At 42.8% G+C, this 17,079-nt stretch overlaps 1 protein-coding gene across 2 annotated transcripts in view; it reads left to right on the top strand.

Moving 5' to 3' along the window:
• Positions 1-607: 607 nt before the first annotated feature.
• Positions 608-17,079, top strand: part of FXR1 (FMR1 autosomal homolog 1) — a gene marked incomplete at both ends in the record, with an annotated part of 75,272 nt that continues 58,800 nt past the window's right edge. For both annotated transcript variants that reach the window (XM_080696393.1, XM_080696392.1), the window contains one exon: positions 608-658. In XM_080696393.1, coding sequence (XP_080552519.1) covers positions 608-658 — 51 coding nt within the window. The remainder of the gene's footprint in view (positions 659-17,079) is intronic.

Genomic DNA, 17,079 nt, shown 5'->3' with positions numbered 1-17,079 from the left:
TTCGACTTTTAAACAGCTAAAGTGGTAACAGGTGGGGAGAAGGCTTGGCCAAACCGTGCAATGGGATGTGCAACTGTGGAATTTCAATTAAGTACTGATTTGAAAAGAAAGGAGAGGGCCGAAAAAACTGGGGGGAAAACAGTACACGCCTTCAGGCTGCCCTCTGCCCTCGAAGCCCCGAAAGCTCAAGGTCCGAGCCCCCGAGCCGCGCGGCGCAGGGGGCTGCGGGGCGGGCTGAGCGCGGGAGGCAGCGCGGCCCGAGCAGACGCGCACCTCGGCGGGGGGCGGGGCGGGGCCAGGGCGCCGGGGGCGGGGCCAGGGCGGGGCGCCGGGGGCGGGGCCAGGGCGGGTCAGCAGAGGTCGCGCGATTGTGTCGGGGCGGCCGGGAGTGGGCGGCGGCGGGCGGAGCCCACGCGAGCTCGAGAGGAGCGGAGGGAGCCCGCGGGCGAGTCGGGGCGGCGCGTCGAGACCCCAGGGGTGCGGGGCGGGGAGCCCGATCCCGCCCTGCACGCCCCGCCCCTCCCCGCCTCCTGCACGCCCCTCCCCCGCCTCCCCTCTGGTTGGAAAGTTTCTAGAATCTCTTCCCAGCGGCCTTTGCGGTTCCAACATGGCGGAGCTGACGGTGGAGGTTCGCGGCTCCAACGGGGCTTTCTACAAGGTATGGGCCCTTGCGCTGCTCTGCCGGGCGTCCTGGGGCCCGGGCGGCTTCGGGGGCGGGCTGGGCCCCGCAGGGCGAGGTTGGGGCCCGGAGGGCGGCCGGGCCGGGCCGGGGCCGCAGGCTGCCGCGCTTCTCCCCCTCCGCCCGCGGTTTAACGGTCTCGTGGGCCCGGGCTCCGTTATGTTTTGAAACAACACGCCGGACACTCCAGCCCTCTCCCATTTCTGGACCGTCTCTTCGGCTGCCCGGGGCGCCCTTGGCGGCCGGGAAGGAGGGCGAGCGGCCGCGGCGGGGCAGGCCGGGCCGGCGGGCGGCGGGATTGTGCGCTCACGCCGCTGCCCCCCGCGCCGGCCCCGGGCTGCTCGCGGAAGCCGAACAACTCACCTTTGTGCTGTGAGCTGTTGGGGCCGCTGAGCTGAACAGGAAGGGGGTGCCGGATCGAGGGTTGTATCGAAGAGAGAAGTAGAAAAGCTCGAAAGGTGGCGGGTCACAATATTTTTGCGGCCTGGGGAGTTGGGCGGCGCCTTAGCCCAGCCTAGCCCCCTCTATTATGGAAGAAAAAGCGAGAGTTCCGAAGACTTAAAATGTGAAATGAATTAGGGAGACAGGTGGGGAGGTGGTGACTAGTTTTTTTATATCAGTTACCCCGTCAGGTGTTTATGAGGTTTTTTTGTTTGTTTCCTTTGGGAGGAAAGAGATGCATTACTATGGAATCTGGACTGGAAACAGGAGGGATTCTAGAGTAGAGGAATTTGTTAGGGGCTTATAGTGACGGAGGAGGGGTCATGCAACTTAAAATAAAATTCTAAGTTTACTTTTACCATTATAACAGTTCCTTCTCTCTTTTCCCCAAAGTATGCCAGAATGTTACAAGATCAATACAAAATCTGCCCAGCTGTTGTCTGTCAGTCATTCTTACTAAGCCTCCATCTCAAATGTTTGAGAGTCTTGGCTATTTTTATGAAGGGCCTTCTAATACAAGAGTATTGTGCCTACGCAGAGTAGTTCCTCACAGGTCTCCATTTCAGTGTATCTGTCCCGTGGGATTTTATTTGGTGGTCATGATTTACTATTTTCAGCGTTTTGTTTTGTTTTTTCTTAGTTTGCTGATTAGGTCTGTTGGTTTGTCACAATGGTAATAGCATAGTGGAAAATCACAGTTTCCAGTGTATAAAGCAACTCTTAAGTTTTTACAGTTTTAAATTACCTTAGCTTATCAACATAAAGTAGAAACACTGCCTGTTTGAAAGGAGTCTTCAGCATGACTTACTAATGTGTAATTAGTTATGTTAGCATTCTAGGTTTAAAACGTGGTGTCACACACATGATCTAAATGAAATTTGAGTAGATAACTTCATTGACTTCTGTTAAAGCCTAGTGGTTGCTTTCCCTTTACTGTCTATGGCGAGGTTAGCTGGGGCACTAGGAATGGACTTCCTTATACTTATTTCTGACTGGGATAGATAAAATTTCATTATTTTTTGCATCATCCTCCCTCCCATGGAAGTTTAGTTTCTATTTAACAATAACAGTTTTTGTGCACAAGGCATGCATTTTGAAAGACAGTGGAACCCATTGTGGTGACACAAACTTTTAACCTCACTATACTTGGAAGACTGGAGGGCGACAGTTTGGGGTCAGCCTCAATAATTTACTGAGACCCTGTTTCCAAAAAAGGGGGGGAGGATTATAGCTTAGATGTAGACTGTCTCTGGTTTTAATCCCTGGTACCAAAGAAAAATTGATGGTTTTACTTATTTTATAAATTTTTCTTATTTTGCCATACTGGGGATGGAATCCAGGGGCATCCTACCTCCTAGTTACACCCCAGCCCTATTTTTATTCTTTATTTTGAAACAAGTTTCACTAAATTGAGAGGGCCTCACTAAGTAGCTGGGGCTGGCCACAAACCTGAGATCCTCCAGACTCAACCTCCCAAGTACTGGGATTACAAGCATGCGCCACCACTCCTGGCTTATTTTGCAAATTTTTACAAGGTATTTTTTAGCAGTTTTGTCAAAACTTTTTATTTTTATTTAAATAATTTTGTTTTAGTAAGGATTGTAATATTTGGTCTCTCATGTTTTTCAGTCAGTTCATAATAAATGCTCTCATGTTGGAACTCTGAAGTGTTCATTATTGTTCCTTTATACTCTAAAATCTACAGATTGGTTTGACTTATGCTTAAACCATTTTGCCTAACCAAGTGAGGTGGTGGTTTGGCAAAGGTTGGGAAGGACACATTTAGCTATGTTTGTGTTTATTAAAAATTGTGCTTAGCTGGGGCATGATGTCACATACCAGTAATCTTAGTACTTGGGAGGCTGAGATAGGAGGACGGCAGGTTCATGGCCAGCTTCAGCAAATTGGTGAGGTCCTCTGCAACTTAGACCTTGTTCAAAAATAAAAAAAGATAAACCAGGCATGGTGGTGTACCCTTGTAATCCCCAGTACTTTTGAGGCTGAGACTGGAGAATCGCTGGTTTAAGGACAGCCTCAGCAAGTAGTGAGATTATTCTCAACCTAGGGAGACCCTGTTTCCAAATAAAAACAAAGCTGGGGGTATGGCTTGGAGGTAGAAGGCACTTGAGTTCAGTCCCCAGGACTCCCCCTCCTCCCCAAAAATACTGATGTCAATTTTAGTTAGGACTGGTTACAAAAAGCATTTCAGAGTCATGGCTCCTATAGCCTGACACAAATTTGAAGTGAGGTTACAGTTTGTGTTTGGACACAGGTTTGAAGCCACCCACACCAACTTAAGCAGTCAGCAACTTAGTGAGAGACTCTGTTTGAAAAACAATAAAATAAAAGCAGGGCTGGTGGTATAACTTAGAGGTAGAATGCTCTGCAGTTGAATCTCCAGCACCACACAAAAAAGTCCTGATGTAACCCATTTGTAGGTGCACTTGGTAGAAACATTGGTATACAAGAAATTTGAAAGAATGAGAATGGAAAGAGCCCTGGATTTGAAGTAAACAGGATTTCTGGATCTTGAGTTGAACAAGTCCCTGATTTTTTTTTTTTTTTTTTACCTTTTTGTGGTACTGGGGATTGAACCCAGGACGTTTGACCTCTGAGGTATACCACCCTGGGCCCTATTTTTTAATTTTCAAATTGGAGGGCTTCACTTAGCTGAGGCTGGTGAGAACCTGTGATTCTCCCATATCGGCCTCCCAAATACTGGGAGCCACCATGACAAGTCTATGCCACCATTCCTGGCTGTTTTTTTTTTTTTTTAATTTTTTATTTTGAAACAGGATCTCAACTAAGTTGCAGAGGGCCTCACTAAATTGCTGAGGCTGGCTGTGAACCTGCCATCCTCCTGTCTCAGCCTACCAAGTACTGGGATTACCAGTGTACACCACCATGCCTGGCTTTATTTTTATTTGGAAATGGTCTAAGTAGTGGAGGGCATCACTTAGTTGCTGAGGTGAACCTGCGATCCGCCTATTTCAGCCACCACACCAGGCCCTGAGTCTATTTTCTTTTTGTTGTACATGAGGAATTTGAAGTAGTTCAGTGGTCCCCAATGTTTTTTTATCCAGTGAATCTGCTCATTTGGAAAAAATGTGTTAGTGCAGTTTATTATTATTAGCCAGTTTTTGGTTGGGGGGGCTGGATCAGGAGGATCACGGTTCGCAGCCAGCCTCAGCTACTTATTGAGGCCCTTTGCAACTCAGACCCTGTTGGGAACCACGATCCTCCTATCTCAGCCTCCCAAGTACTGGGATTACAGGCTGGTGCCATCACTCCTGGTTCCTGCATATAATTTTTAAGGTGAATGAAATTTCAGGCCCTTTCTATAGAGGATAGAATTAATTTTATAGCTCTAGGATTTGTTTTATGTAATTGACTTAACTACAAAACAAATCTCAAAGTATTGTGATACATCCATAATTGATTTCCTTATTCCTTTATCTTAATATTAAATGAAATTAGAGTAATAGCTAAATTGTGTAGGAGGTATATGATTACTAATAATGAACTACAGAATTCTAGTGAAGTTGTGTTTTTGTTTGGTACTGAGGATTGAACCCAGGGGCATTCTACTTCGGAGCCACATACCAGCCCTTCTTATTTTTGAAACAGGATTTTGTTAAGTTGCTGAAGGTCTTCGTAAATTGCTGAAGCTGGCCTTGATCCTGTGATCCTCCTGTGTATTTCCAAGTACTGGGATTATAGGTGTGTTTCACCACAGCTGTTGTGAACTTGTGTTCTGATATTATACTGACTTTTCAGCTAGTATAAGATCTTGTTAGTTGATTGCTTTGTGGAGATTCATAATTGAGGAAATTGTTTTAACATTAGAGCTCTTTGTTAAGTAGAAAATAGTGTGAAACATTTTTAGTTGTACTTATTTAAAATACTTTCTTTGTTTTTGTGGTACTGGGGATTGAACCAGGGGCATTCTATCACCAGGCTATACCCCCAGCCCTGTTTTATTTATATTATTATTCATTTATTTTTGTGGTACTGGGGATGGAACCCAGCGGCATTCTACCTCTGAGCTGCACCCTCAGCACTATTTTTTATTCTTTTTTTGAAACAGGGTCTCACTGAGTTGCAAAGGGCCTAAGTACCTGAGGCTGTCTGCAAACCATTATCCTCCTGTCTGGACTCCCAAATGCAGGGATTATAAGGGTGCGCCGCCACGCCTGGCTGGCTGGCTATTTATTTATTTATTTATTTATTTATTTATTTATTTATTTTAGTGGTACTGGGGGTGGAACCCAGGGGTTTTCTACCTCTGGGCTATACTCCCAGACCTATCATATTTAGAAACAGGTTCTCACTAAATTGCTGAGAGCCTCACTCAGTAGCTGAGGCTGGCTTTGAACCCACGCAATCCTCCTGTCTTGGCTTCCCAAGTACTGGGATTACAGGCATGTGCCACCACACCTGGCTTTTTTTTTTTTTTTAAGCGGGTCTGGGGATGGAACCTAGGGGCATTTGACCTCTGAGCTACATCCCTTGCCCTGTTTTTTATTCTTTATTTTGAAACAGGGTCTCATTAAGTTGGGAGGGCCTCACTAAGTATCTGAGGCTGTCCATGAACCATGATCCTCCTGTCTCAGCCTCCCAAATGCTGGGATTACAAGTGTGCACCACCACACCCGGTTTTTATTTTTGAAACGGGATATCTCTAGGTTGATGAGAGTCTCATTACTTGCTGAGGCTGGCCTCGAAACTGTGATCCTCCTCTCAGCCTCCCAAATATTGGGGTAACAGGCATGTATCAACTGCTCTGCTATTTTTATTTTTTGAAACATGATCTTGCTAAATTGCTGATGGCTGGGCAAAAACCCCGGCAGTCCAAGTACTAGCATTACAGGTGAGAGACACTATGCTCATCTACATATTTTACTTTGTGCTGGGTGTGTGTGTGTGTGTGTGTGTGTGTGTGTGTGTGTGTGTGTTTTCTACCTCTGAGTTACATGCCCAGCCTTATTTTTCTTGAAACAGGGTCTTGCTACATTGCTGAGGCTGCCCTCAGCACCTTAGTTTCCCAAGTATTGGGAGAATAGATATATGCCACCATGCCTGGCTAACCCCCTATATTCTATATCATATTTGTGTGGCTTTTGTAAGATATTAGTTTAATATGAGAGCATGTTGTTTACTAAGTAATCTTATTAACCTTCTACATGTATTTCTTGCATATTTTCTCAAGGACTCCATTAGAAACATTTTTATCTTCATTACATATTAGGAAACTGATGAATAATTTGTCCAAGATTATACTGTAGCTGAAAGGGCATTTAACTCTAGGATTTTCACTTCCATTTGCCTAGTTAAGTATATTATTTGAGATTCTTTTTGTGTGTGGGGAGTACTGGGGATGGAACCCTGAGCTATGACCCGGGCCTTTTTGGTTTTTCCTTGTGTTACTGGGGATGGAACCCAGGAGCATTCTACCTCCGAGCTACACCCCTAGCCCTCTTTTTTTATTCTTTCTTTTGAAAACAGGGTCTGAGTTACAAAAAGCCTCACTAAATAGCTGAGGTTGTCCGCGAACCATGATCCTCTGGTCTCAGCCTCTGGAATGCTGGGTGCACCACCATTACAAGTGTGCACCACCAGGCCTTGAGCCTATTTGTTTTGAAACAGGGTCTCACATAGTTGCTCAGGGCCTCCTGTTGCTGAGGCAGGCTGCAAACTTGTCATCTCCTTTTCACCCTCCCAAGTACAGGGATTACAGGTGTGTGCCATTTGAGATTCTTTAAAGAGAATTTTAGGGTTGTGAACTTAACATTTTTGTTAGGAAGATAAAGGTAAGACACTTGACTAGATTATAGCTTACTGAATTCTCAATTCTCTCATCACAGTGTTAAGTATGCTGCAGATTAGCTTTTTTCCCTCCTTCCATTTAGTGGAAAGAGCAATATACATTTTTATTATTGTTGCTATTATTGCAGTACTGGCAATGGAACCCAGGGGCATTCTACCTCCAATCTACACCCCCAGCCCTATTTTTTATTTTGAAACAGGGTCTCACTAAGTTGCAGAGGGCCTCACTGAGTAGTAGCTGAGGCTGTCGGTGAACCACAATCCTCCTGTCTCAGCCTTTCAAATGCTGGGATTACAAGTGTGTGCACTATTGACCTCTAATTCTTATAATTGATAGTTGTGAGATTTTGGTTGTTTTTAAAACAACCATATATTTGGTTGGAATTTATATCAAGTCATGGAATATCTGCCAGGTTGTTAGTTGACTAAGGTCCTACCTAGCTCTAACAAAAATAGCAGCAAACACACACACACACACACACACACACGGAGAAAGAGAGCGGGCGATTGCGCATTCAGATTCATGTTAAGTAGTGGACAATCCTTTTGTGTCTTTTGAGGGGATTGAACACAGGCACATTCTATCTCTAAACCTGTACTTTAGCCCCCCCCCTTTTTATTATTGAAGTAGTCTTTGTCTAGCTTTTATGTCAATTAAAATATCTGTAATAAGAAACATTTTATGTTTCTGGATTGTCTATACAGTTAAATCAGAAAAAAGTATTTAAAAATCACACTGTATTGAAGACAGTAGAATATAGAGGTTTCTTTGCTGAGGGCTTCTAAATCACTGAGGCTGGCCTTGAACCTGTGATCCTCTTGTCTCAGCCAAATATTGGGGTTATAGGTGTGTCCCACTATTCTTGCCTGCAAGCATATTTTTAAAGAGCTTTCGTATTATCTTCACAATTTTAAGAATTCTTACCCACTATGCAAGGATAGGATGGGTTGCCTTCTTGACTTTTACCAGGTGTCAACAGAATAACCATCCGATAAGAAACCTCAATTTTTCCTATAATGCTTCATTGGGTTGCTGAATGAAATGTTGAGCAAGTGCCACAGAAAAATTGCAAGCAAACCAAATTTCAGCACGCCTGTACTGACCTTTATATCCTGATTACCATATGGTTGTTCTAAGGTGCCGTCAGTTCCACTGTTGGCTGTTTTAAGATGCCTTCAATTGTAAGAGACATAGATTGCATAGATGTTAAATTGCATAGATGTTCGTTCTTTGCATAGATGTTGATTACATTGATATTAAACCTTCAGATTTAAGGCTGGGAAGGTAAAATCCAGCCAGAGAATGGCATAGCCAAGTTGGTAGTGGGCACACTTGTGTGTATTCCTAGTACTTGGGAGACTGAGACTGGAGTATCAAGGCTAGCTTCAGCAATTTAGTAAGATCCTATTTCAAAATAAAAATTAAATATTAACTGAAGTTTTAGCTAGGAGGTAGAATGCCCCTGGGATCAATTCCCAAGAAGAGAAAAAAAACCCCAAGAATGAATTAGTGAATAAACTGATAATTGATCAAGAGCTAACAGGTGGTAGTCCAAATGCATTGGGGCAGTTCATTAAAAGTAAGTGTGAGCTGGGCATGGTGGCACACGCTTGTAATCCCATCATTTGGGAGGCTGAGACAGGGAGGGTCCTGGTTCAAGGACACCTTCAGCTACTTACGCCCTTTGCAACTCAGACCCTGTTTCAAAAAATAAAGAATAAAAAATAGGGCTGGGGGTGTAGCTCGGAGGTAGAATGTCCCTGGGTTCCATCCCCAGTACTGCCAAAAAAAAAAAAAAAAGAGTGAAGTGGTGAATTTTGTTTAAGTCTTGCCAGTAGGTTTTTCTTTCTCACAGGTTATATTTTTGTAATCAGATTTATTCTTGACAATAATCATTAACTGATGGATTAGGGAGAATGGAGAGTTAATCAGAAGAAGGGCTGTACAGAATCTGATTAAGTCCAGTACCAGTAGTTACGGGAGAATTTAGTTTATTTTTAGAAATGCAGTGGTTTGACACAAGTTTGTTATAGGAACTAAGCCATCGACTGCAGTTTTTTTTCTTTTCTTTTGCAGTACTGGAGATTGAACCCATGGATTTCTGCTTATGTTAGGCAAGGGCTTTTCTAGCACTTGTTAAACTTTATTTTGAGACAAGAGCATGCTAATTGCCCCGACTGGCTTAGAACTTAGGATCCTTCTGCCTAGACTCCTGAGTAGCTAGGATAACATATGTGTACCATCACACTTGGAGCAGCCTCAGTGATTTTAAACATAATCAGGAAAGAAACATATGTAGGATTATTTCTAATTATCCTGCTGGATAAAGCTTTTACCTTTTTTTTTCTACTGGGACATTTCACTTCCAAGCTAAACCCAAAGCTTTTTTAAATTTTATTTTTATACAGGGTCTTGCTAAGTTACTGTGACTGGCCTTCAACCCTCAATCCTCTATTTTTTTTTTTTTTTTTTTTTGCCCGTCAACCTCCGAGCTACACCCCTTGCCCTATTTTTTATTCTTTTTTATTTTGAAACCGGGTCTCACTAAGTTGCAGAGGGCCTCACTAAGTACCTGGGGCTGTCTGCCAAACATGATCCTCTGGTCTCAACTTCCCAAATGCTGGGATTACAAGCCTGCACCACCACACCCGGCTTCAATCCTCTTGTATCAGCTTCCCAAGTACTGGAATTACAGGTGTGTCTCATCACATCTAGCTAATGCCAGATAAATTTAGACAGAAAACTTTAAATTCATGCCAGTAATTCATGACCAGATATTAAAGACTTAGAAGTATTAAAACTCTAGTGCTATTCAAACTGTAATGTAGAATACTTGGTCAATTTTGAAGGAAGTAGTAGTATAGTGAGTCTGATGGTTTCTTTTGCTTGCTCATAAGAATAAATGAACTGGATGCTTGCTTGCTTGCATGCATGCTTGCTTGCTTGCTTGCTTGCTTGCTTGCTTGCTTGCTTTCTTTCTTTCTTTCTTTCTTTCTTTCTTTCTTTCTTTCGTAGAACTGGGGATGGAAACCAGGGGAATCTCTCTCTGAGCTATGCCCCCAGCCCAATTTTTTTTTCTTTTGAATGTTAAAACAGGGCCTCTCTTCAGTTGCTGAGAGGCTCACTAAGTAGCTGAGACTGGCCATGAACCTGTGATTCTCCTGTTTCAGCTTCCTAAGTACCAAGATGACAGGACTGTGCTATAATGCCTGGCTTGGATGCTTGAATTTTGAAAAATTCCATGAAAAATCAGTTTTGGTACTGGGAATGGAACCTGGTGGCATTCTATCTCTGAGCTATACGCCCAGCCCAACTTTAATCTTTTTTTTTTTTCTTTTTTCTTTTTTTCTTTTTGCAGTTCTGGGGATGGAACCCAGAGGCTTTCTACCTCTGGGCTACCCTCCCAGACCTATTTTATATTTTATTTTGAAACAGGGTTTCACTAAGTTGCTGAGAGCCTCACTAAGTAGCTGAGGCTGGCTTTGAACCTGTGCGATCCTCCTGTCTCAGCCTCTCAAGTACTGGGATTACAAGCCTGCACCGCTATGCCCGGCTCAACTTTATTCTTTTATTTTGTAACAGGGTCTCACTAACTTGCTGAGGCTGGCCACAGATCTGTGATCTTCCTGTCTCAGCCTCCCAAAGACTGGGATTATAAGTGTGACCAATGCTTGACATTCCATGAAAAAAAAAAATTTATTTTTTTGCGGGTCTGGGGATGGAACCCAGGGGCATTCGACCTCCGAGCTACACCCCCTGCCCTATTTTTCTTTATTTTGAAACCGGGTCTCATTGAGTTGCAGAGGGCCTCACTAAGTAGCTGAGGCTGTCCGCAAATTGCAATCCTCTGGTCTCAGCCTCCCAAATGCTGGGATTACAAGGGTGCGCCACCACTCCCGGCTTCATGAAAATGTTTAAGAGATTATATTTTCTTTATTTTTTCCTTTGAGGTACCGGAGTTTGAACCCAGGGGCATTCTAATTTTGAGCTATTTACACCCCCACCCATATTTTATTTTGCAACAGGATCTCACTAAGTGTCTGATTATGGTCACAGATTTGTGATCCTCCTGTCTCAGCCTCCCAAGGACTGGGATTTATAAAAGTGTGCCACTAATGCTTGACATTCCATAAAAATTTTTTAAGAGATTATATATTTTTCTTTTTTTTTCCCTTTGAGGTACTGGGGCTTGAACTCAGGGGCATTCTAACTTCGAGCTATTTACCCCTCCCCATTTTTTATTCTTTATTTTGAAACAGGGTCTTACTAAGTTTTGGAGGGCCTTACTAAGTAGCTCATTGGCCACGAACCTACTCAGCCTCCCAAGTACTGGGATTACAAGCCTGTGCCACCATGCCCAGCTGCTTGTAGTGTTGAGATTTGAATCATTTAAAAAGCTAATGATTGCACTAAGAATAATTCTGGCCTCCATTTAGGAAGATTATATCATATATTTGCTAGCTCTTCTATTGTACTTGGTTTACTTCTCAGTCAGTGTTTCTAAGGAGAATTTTAGCTGGGTGTTGTCCTGCATCCCTGTAAATCCAGTAGGTGGGAGGCTGAGACAGGAGGATCACAAGTTATAGACCAGCCCCAGCAATTTAGCAAGACCCTGTTTTTGTGTGTGTGTGTGTGTGTAGGGGTGATGGAGGTGGAACCTAGGGGCCTTTCTACCTACAGGCTATACTCCCAGACCTATTTCCTATTTTATACTTTATTTGGAAACAGGGTCTCACTAAGTTACTGAGAGCCTCACTAAGTAGCTGAGGCTGGTTTCGAACCTGGTGATCCTCCTGTCTTAGCCTCCCAAGTGCGGAGATTACTAGCATGCTACAAGCTTGCGCCACCATGCCCTGCTAAGACCTTGTTTTAAAATAGTAAAAAGAGCTGGGCGTGGTGGCACACACTTGTAATCCCCGCGCTTGGGAGACGGAGACAGGAGGATCGCGCAGGTTTGAAGCCAGCCACGCTGGCGTAAGAGACCCTGTTTCAAAAATATAAAATAGATCTGGGAGTGTAGCCTGGAGGTAGAAGGGCTTCCAGGAACCCCAGTACCACCAAAAAAAAAAAAAATAAAAAAAAAAATAGTAAAAAGAGCCAGGTGTGGCGATGCAGGCTTGTAATCCTGGTGCTTGGGAGGTGGAGACAGGAGGATCACGCAGGTTCAAAGGCAGCCTTGCTGGCTTAAGAGACCGTTTCCAAATAAAATATAAAAAATAGGTCTGGGAATGTAGCCTGGTGGTAGAAGGGTTCCATCCCCAGTACCACCAAAAAAAATAGTAAAAAGAGTTGGGGTATAGCTAGGCTGTAGCTCAAACCCTAGTACCATTACAAACAAGAATTTTAAAATTTAAGCAAACTGGATATAGTGGTACACAACACCTTTAATTTATTTCAGCTACTTCAGAGGCTGAGACCGGATTGAAGCTCCAGCAATTAAATGAGACACTCTCAAAATTGGAAAGAAAAAATAAAAAGCCGGGCATGGTGGCGCACACTTGTAATCCCAGCATTTGGGAGGCTGAGAAAGGAGGATCACCATTCGTGGCCAGCCTCAGCTACTTAGTGAGCCTCTCAGCAACTTAGTGAGATCCTATTTCCAAATAAAATATAAAATATAGGTCTGGGAGTTATAGCCCGGAGGTAGAAAGCCTCTGGGTTCCACCCCCAGTACCCCCCCCCCCCACACACACACACTGCTGAGGCTAGTCTGGAACTTGTGATCCTTCTATTTCAGCTTTCTTCCCAGGTTTTGGAGTTACAGACATGCACCACCACACCTGGCTCCCCAAAAAATCTTAAAAAAATAAAAAGCAGCTGGGGCATGGTGGTGCATGCTTGTAATCCCAGTACTTGGGAGGCTGAGATATGAGGATCTCAGGTCTGCCAGTAGCCTCCGCTACTTAGGCCCTCAGCAGCTTAGGTCCTGTTTCAAAACAAAGAATAAAAAATAAGCCAGGGGTGGTGGTGTAAGCTTTTAATATACTCCCAGCATCTGCTTATAATTCCAGCATCCGTTTGTAATCTCAGCATCAGAGAAGTTGAGACAGGAGGATTGTGGTTCGTGGACAGCCTCAGCTACTTAGGTCCTTTGCAACTCAGACCCTGTTTCAAAATAAAGAATAAAAAATAGGGCTGGGGGTATAGCTGGGTGGGAGGTAGAATGTCCCTGGGTTCTATCCCCAGTACCCCCCACCCCCCACCCACACACACAAAGGACTGGGGGTGTAATTTGGAGGTAGAATGCCCAGGTTTCATCCCTAGTACCTGTCCAAAAAAAAAAAAAAAAAAAGAAAAAAGAAAAAAGGGTTGGGGGTATAGCTCAGAGGTCAAAGTCCCTAGGTTCAATCTCCAGTACTTGGGTGGGGAGTGTTTAAATAAATTGCATAATAGGAAGGTATTGGTGCATATTTGAAATCATACTTTCTAGTCAAAATCTAGTAGATTTGAAATCATACTTTCTAGTCAAAAGGAGTTATTCTGGATGAGGAAGGTAATGTTTGGAATGAGTTTAGTGGGAATGAGCTCAAAGGGACTTGTGAATCTACAAATTTTTAAGTGAGACCTCTAGCAAGGCCTCTGGTATATTAATCAGTTTTTAGCATTAAAGCTTTAACTCAAATCATGTTTTGGATATAATAGCTGCCTTTCCAGTTGTAAACTAGATATTGATACTTTGTTCTGAATTAAGGGTACCTCATTTCTTGTGATGAGTATTGCTTCCAGACTTTTTTTCATCATTATGAACCATAAGATAAACGAGATCCAGAGAATGAAATTTTAAAACAGGTATTTATTTATAACTTACTAGCGAGTGAAACTGTGTGTATAAGATATACGTATATTGTTGATTTTTTTCCCTCAGTGGTCTGGAAAGTTTATAAATAATTTTTTTTTTTATAATAGAATCATTAGGTTACTTTAGCCAGTGTTCATAAGCCATTTGTTCCGAGTTTTGGCATTATTTATTTATTTATTTATTTATTTATTTATTTTTTGTGGCACTGGGGATGGAACCCAAGTACACCCCAGCCCTATTTTTTTTTTTAATTTTTATTTGGAAACAGGGTCTCACCAAGTTGCTGAGAGCCTCACTAAGTAGCTGAGACTGGCTTAGAACCTGTGCGATCCTCCTGTCTCAGCCTCCCAAGCGCGAGGGATCACAAGCGTGCGCCACCACATCCAGCTTATTTTTTTAATTTTGCAAAAGGGTCTCACTAAAGTTACAGAGGGCTTCACTAAGTAGCTGAGGCTGTCTTCGAACCACAGTCCTCCTGTCACAGCCTCCCAAATCCTGGGATTACAAGTGTGCACCACCATACCCGCTTGGCTATATTTATAATACCAGTGTTTTCAGCTCTTGAAGTTTACTTTATTCATTTTGTGTGTGTGTGTTGTGGTACTGGAGGGCATTCTGCCTTCTAGCTACACTCCAGCCCTTTTATTTTTTTTTGCATGGTACTGCGGATGGAAGGGGCATTCTACCTCTAAGCTACACCCTCAGCCCTATTTTTTTTTATTTTTTATTTTTTCCGGATCTGGGGATGGAATTCAGGCGCATTTGACCTCCAAGCTTACACCCCCAGCCATATTTTTTATTCTTTATTTTGAAGCAGGGTCTCACTGAGTTTGAAAAGGCCTCACTAAGTAGTAGCTGAGGCTGGAAACCACGATCCTCCTGTCTTAGCCTCCCAAATGCTGTCATTATGAGCTCGTGCCTCCATGCCCAGCTCTTTTTCCTTTTGTTGAGAATTTAAGCTTCTACCTCAATTGCTCATTACCTTATGCCAATGATAAAAAATGAGAAGCCAGGCTTAGTGTGGCCCATGCCCAGTAATCCCAGAACTTAAGAGGCTGAAACTGGAGCATTACAAGTTTAAGGACAACTTCATCAGTGTAGTGAGACTGTCAGCAACCTAATGAGACCTGTTTCAAATGACTTTTTTAAAGACTAGGGATATAGCTCTGTAGAATGTCTCTGGGTTTAGCCCCTAGTAACACACCCAAACACTAAAAAAACAAAAACAAAAACGAGAGTTATAGCCAGGCATGATGCACACTTGTAATCTCAGCATTTGGGAGTCTGAGACTGAAGGATCCTGGTTTGAGGACAGCCTCAGCTTAGTGAGGACCTTGCAAATCAGTGAGACCCTGTTTCAAAATAAAGAATAAAAAATAGGGCTGGGGGTATAGCTTGGAGGTAGAATGCCCCTGGGTTCCATCCCCAGTACTGCCCCCCCCCCAAAAAAAAAGTTATATCTTTAAAGGAATTTTCTTTTTCTTCTTTTTTATGGTGGTGGTACTGTGAATTGATCCCAGGGTCATTCAGCCTTTGAGCTATGCCTCCAGCCCTTATTTATTTATTTATTTATTTATTTATTTATTTATTTATTTTGTGGTACTGGGGTTCCTGGAAGCCCTTCTACATTCGGTCTACACTCCCAGACCTATTATATATTTTTATTTGGAAACAGGGTCTCCTAAGCCAGCACGCGTGGCTGGCTTCGAACCTGCGCAATCCTCCTGTCTCTGCCTCCCAAGCGCGGGGATTACAAGCGTGCGCCACCACCCCCGGCTTGTCTGTTCTTTCTTACCTGAACATACTGTTAATTGGGAATTTAGTCCTTTGTTCTGTAGTATTTCCTCCCCTTCTTTTATTTTAAATGTGACATTACCATAATTCATTGTTTTGGTTGTATAAACTTGTAAACTGTTCTGGCTTTTGTGTTGCCATGTAGTTGGGAAAGCTTTCCTTATACTCTAAGCTTATAAATAAGTATATAATATACTCATGTTTTCTTTCTAAATTTTACTGACTTAAAAGTCTGAATCCTAGCGGGGTTTGGTGGCACATGCGTGTAATTTTAGTACTTGGGAGGCTGAGACAGGAGTACTTCAGGTTCAGAGCCAGTGTAGGCAATTTAGTGAAAAACCTCAGCAACTTAATGAGACCCTGTTTTCAAATAAGAAAGTATAAAAGAGGGACTAGAAACTAGTGGTGGTGGCACACACTTGTAATCCCAGTACTTGGGAGGCTGAGACAGGAGGATTGCAGTTTCTAGGGAAGCCCCAGCTACTTAGCCCTTTCAACTTTCTGAGACCATATTTCAAAATGAAGAATAAAAAATAGAGCTGGAGAAATGTAGCTCGGAGAAAGAATGACCCAGAGTTTAATCCCCAGTATTGCAAAAAGGGGGGAACTGCAGTGTAGCTCTAATATAGAATGTCACTGGGTTCAATCCCTAATATACCACCCCAAAATAAAATTTGTTTGCACATCTTATGCAATATCTAAATTGAATGATACCAGATTAGTGGTAGGTGGTATGAAGCTGTGTAATCAATTAACTGATAGGTGGGAATGAAGCTGTGTTATCCATTATGTGTAATCGATCAACAATTCTCTTGGACAAAAAATGTCATCTTAACCATTGATTTTATTTTGGTCAAGATGCTTATTTTTGTTTTTCCCAACAATTATATATTACAGAGCACTTCAAAATAACTTATTTCCTCCCCTTTTTGTAGATTCCTAAATGACTTGCTTTCAAACTGCCTTTACTTTTTCCCCTATCTTGATTATTATTTGTATGTTATTGGGGATGGAACCTAGGCGCCTTCTACCTTTGAACTATACCCCCAGACCTATTTTATTTTTTTATTAGGAAACAGGGTCTTGCTAAGTTGCTGAAAGCCTCACTGAGTTGCTTAGGTTGGCTTCAAACTTGTACTCCCCCTGTCTCAGCCTCCCAAGTAATTTGATTATAAGTGTGAGCCACCATGCCCAGCTTTATAGTTATTACAATAAATATTGTTTGGTAGGTACAGTATGTTTTATCTCCCCCACCCAGTTCATTACTAGGACTGAACCCACGGGCATTCTCCCATAGGCCCTTTTTATTTTAAGACAGGGTCTTGCTATTTTGTCCAATTCATGGAATTGTGACCCTCCTGTTTCAACCTTCTCAGTTGCTGCTGATTATAGGCATATAATAAATTTTTTATTAATGTTTTGTTAAGGTTTTTCTTTTTTGAGAAAGTTTCTTGTATTTTTTTAAATTAAGATTTACTTACTTTCCCTGATAGAAGACATACTCCTCCAGTATTTTAGTGAAATCCTATTGGAATTAGA

Source organism: Muscardinus avellanarius (genome assembly GCF_963383645.1).
Source record: "Muscardinus avellanarius genome assembly, chromosome: 5".
In the NCBI taxonomy this organism is placed as follows: domain Eukaryota; kingdom Metazoa; phylum Chordata; class Mammalia; order Rodentia; family Gliridae; genus Muscardinus; species Muscardinus avellanarius.
This window is presented reverse-complemented; position numbering and strand designations above follow the sequence as displayed.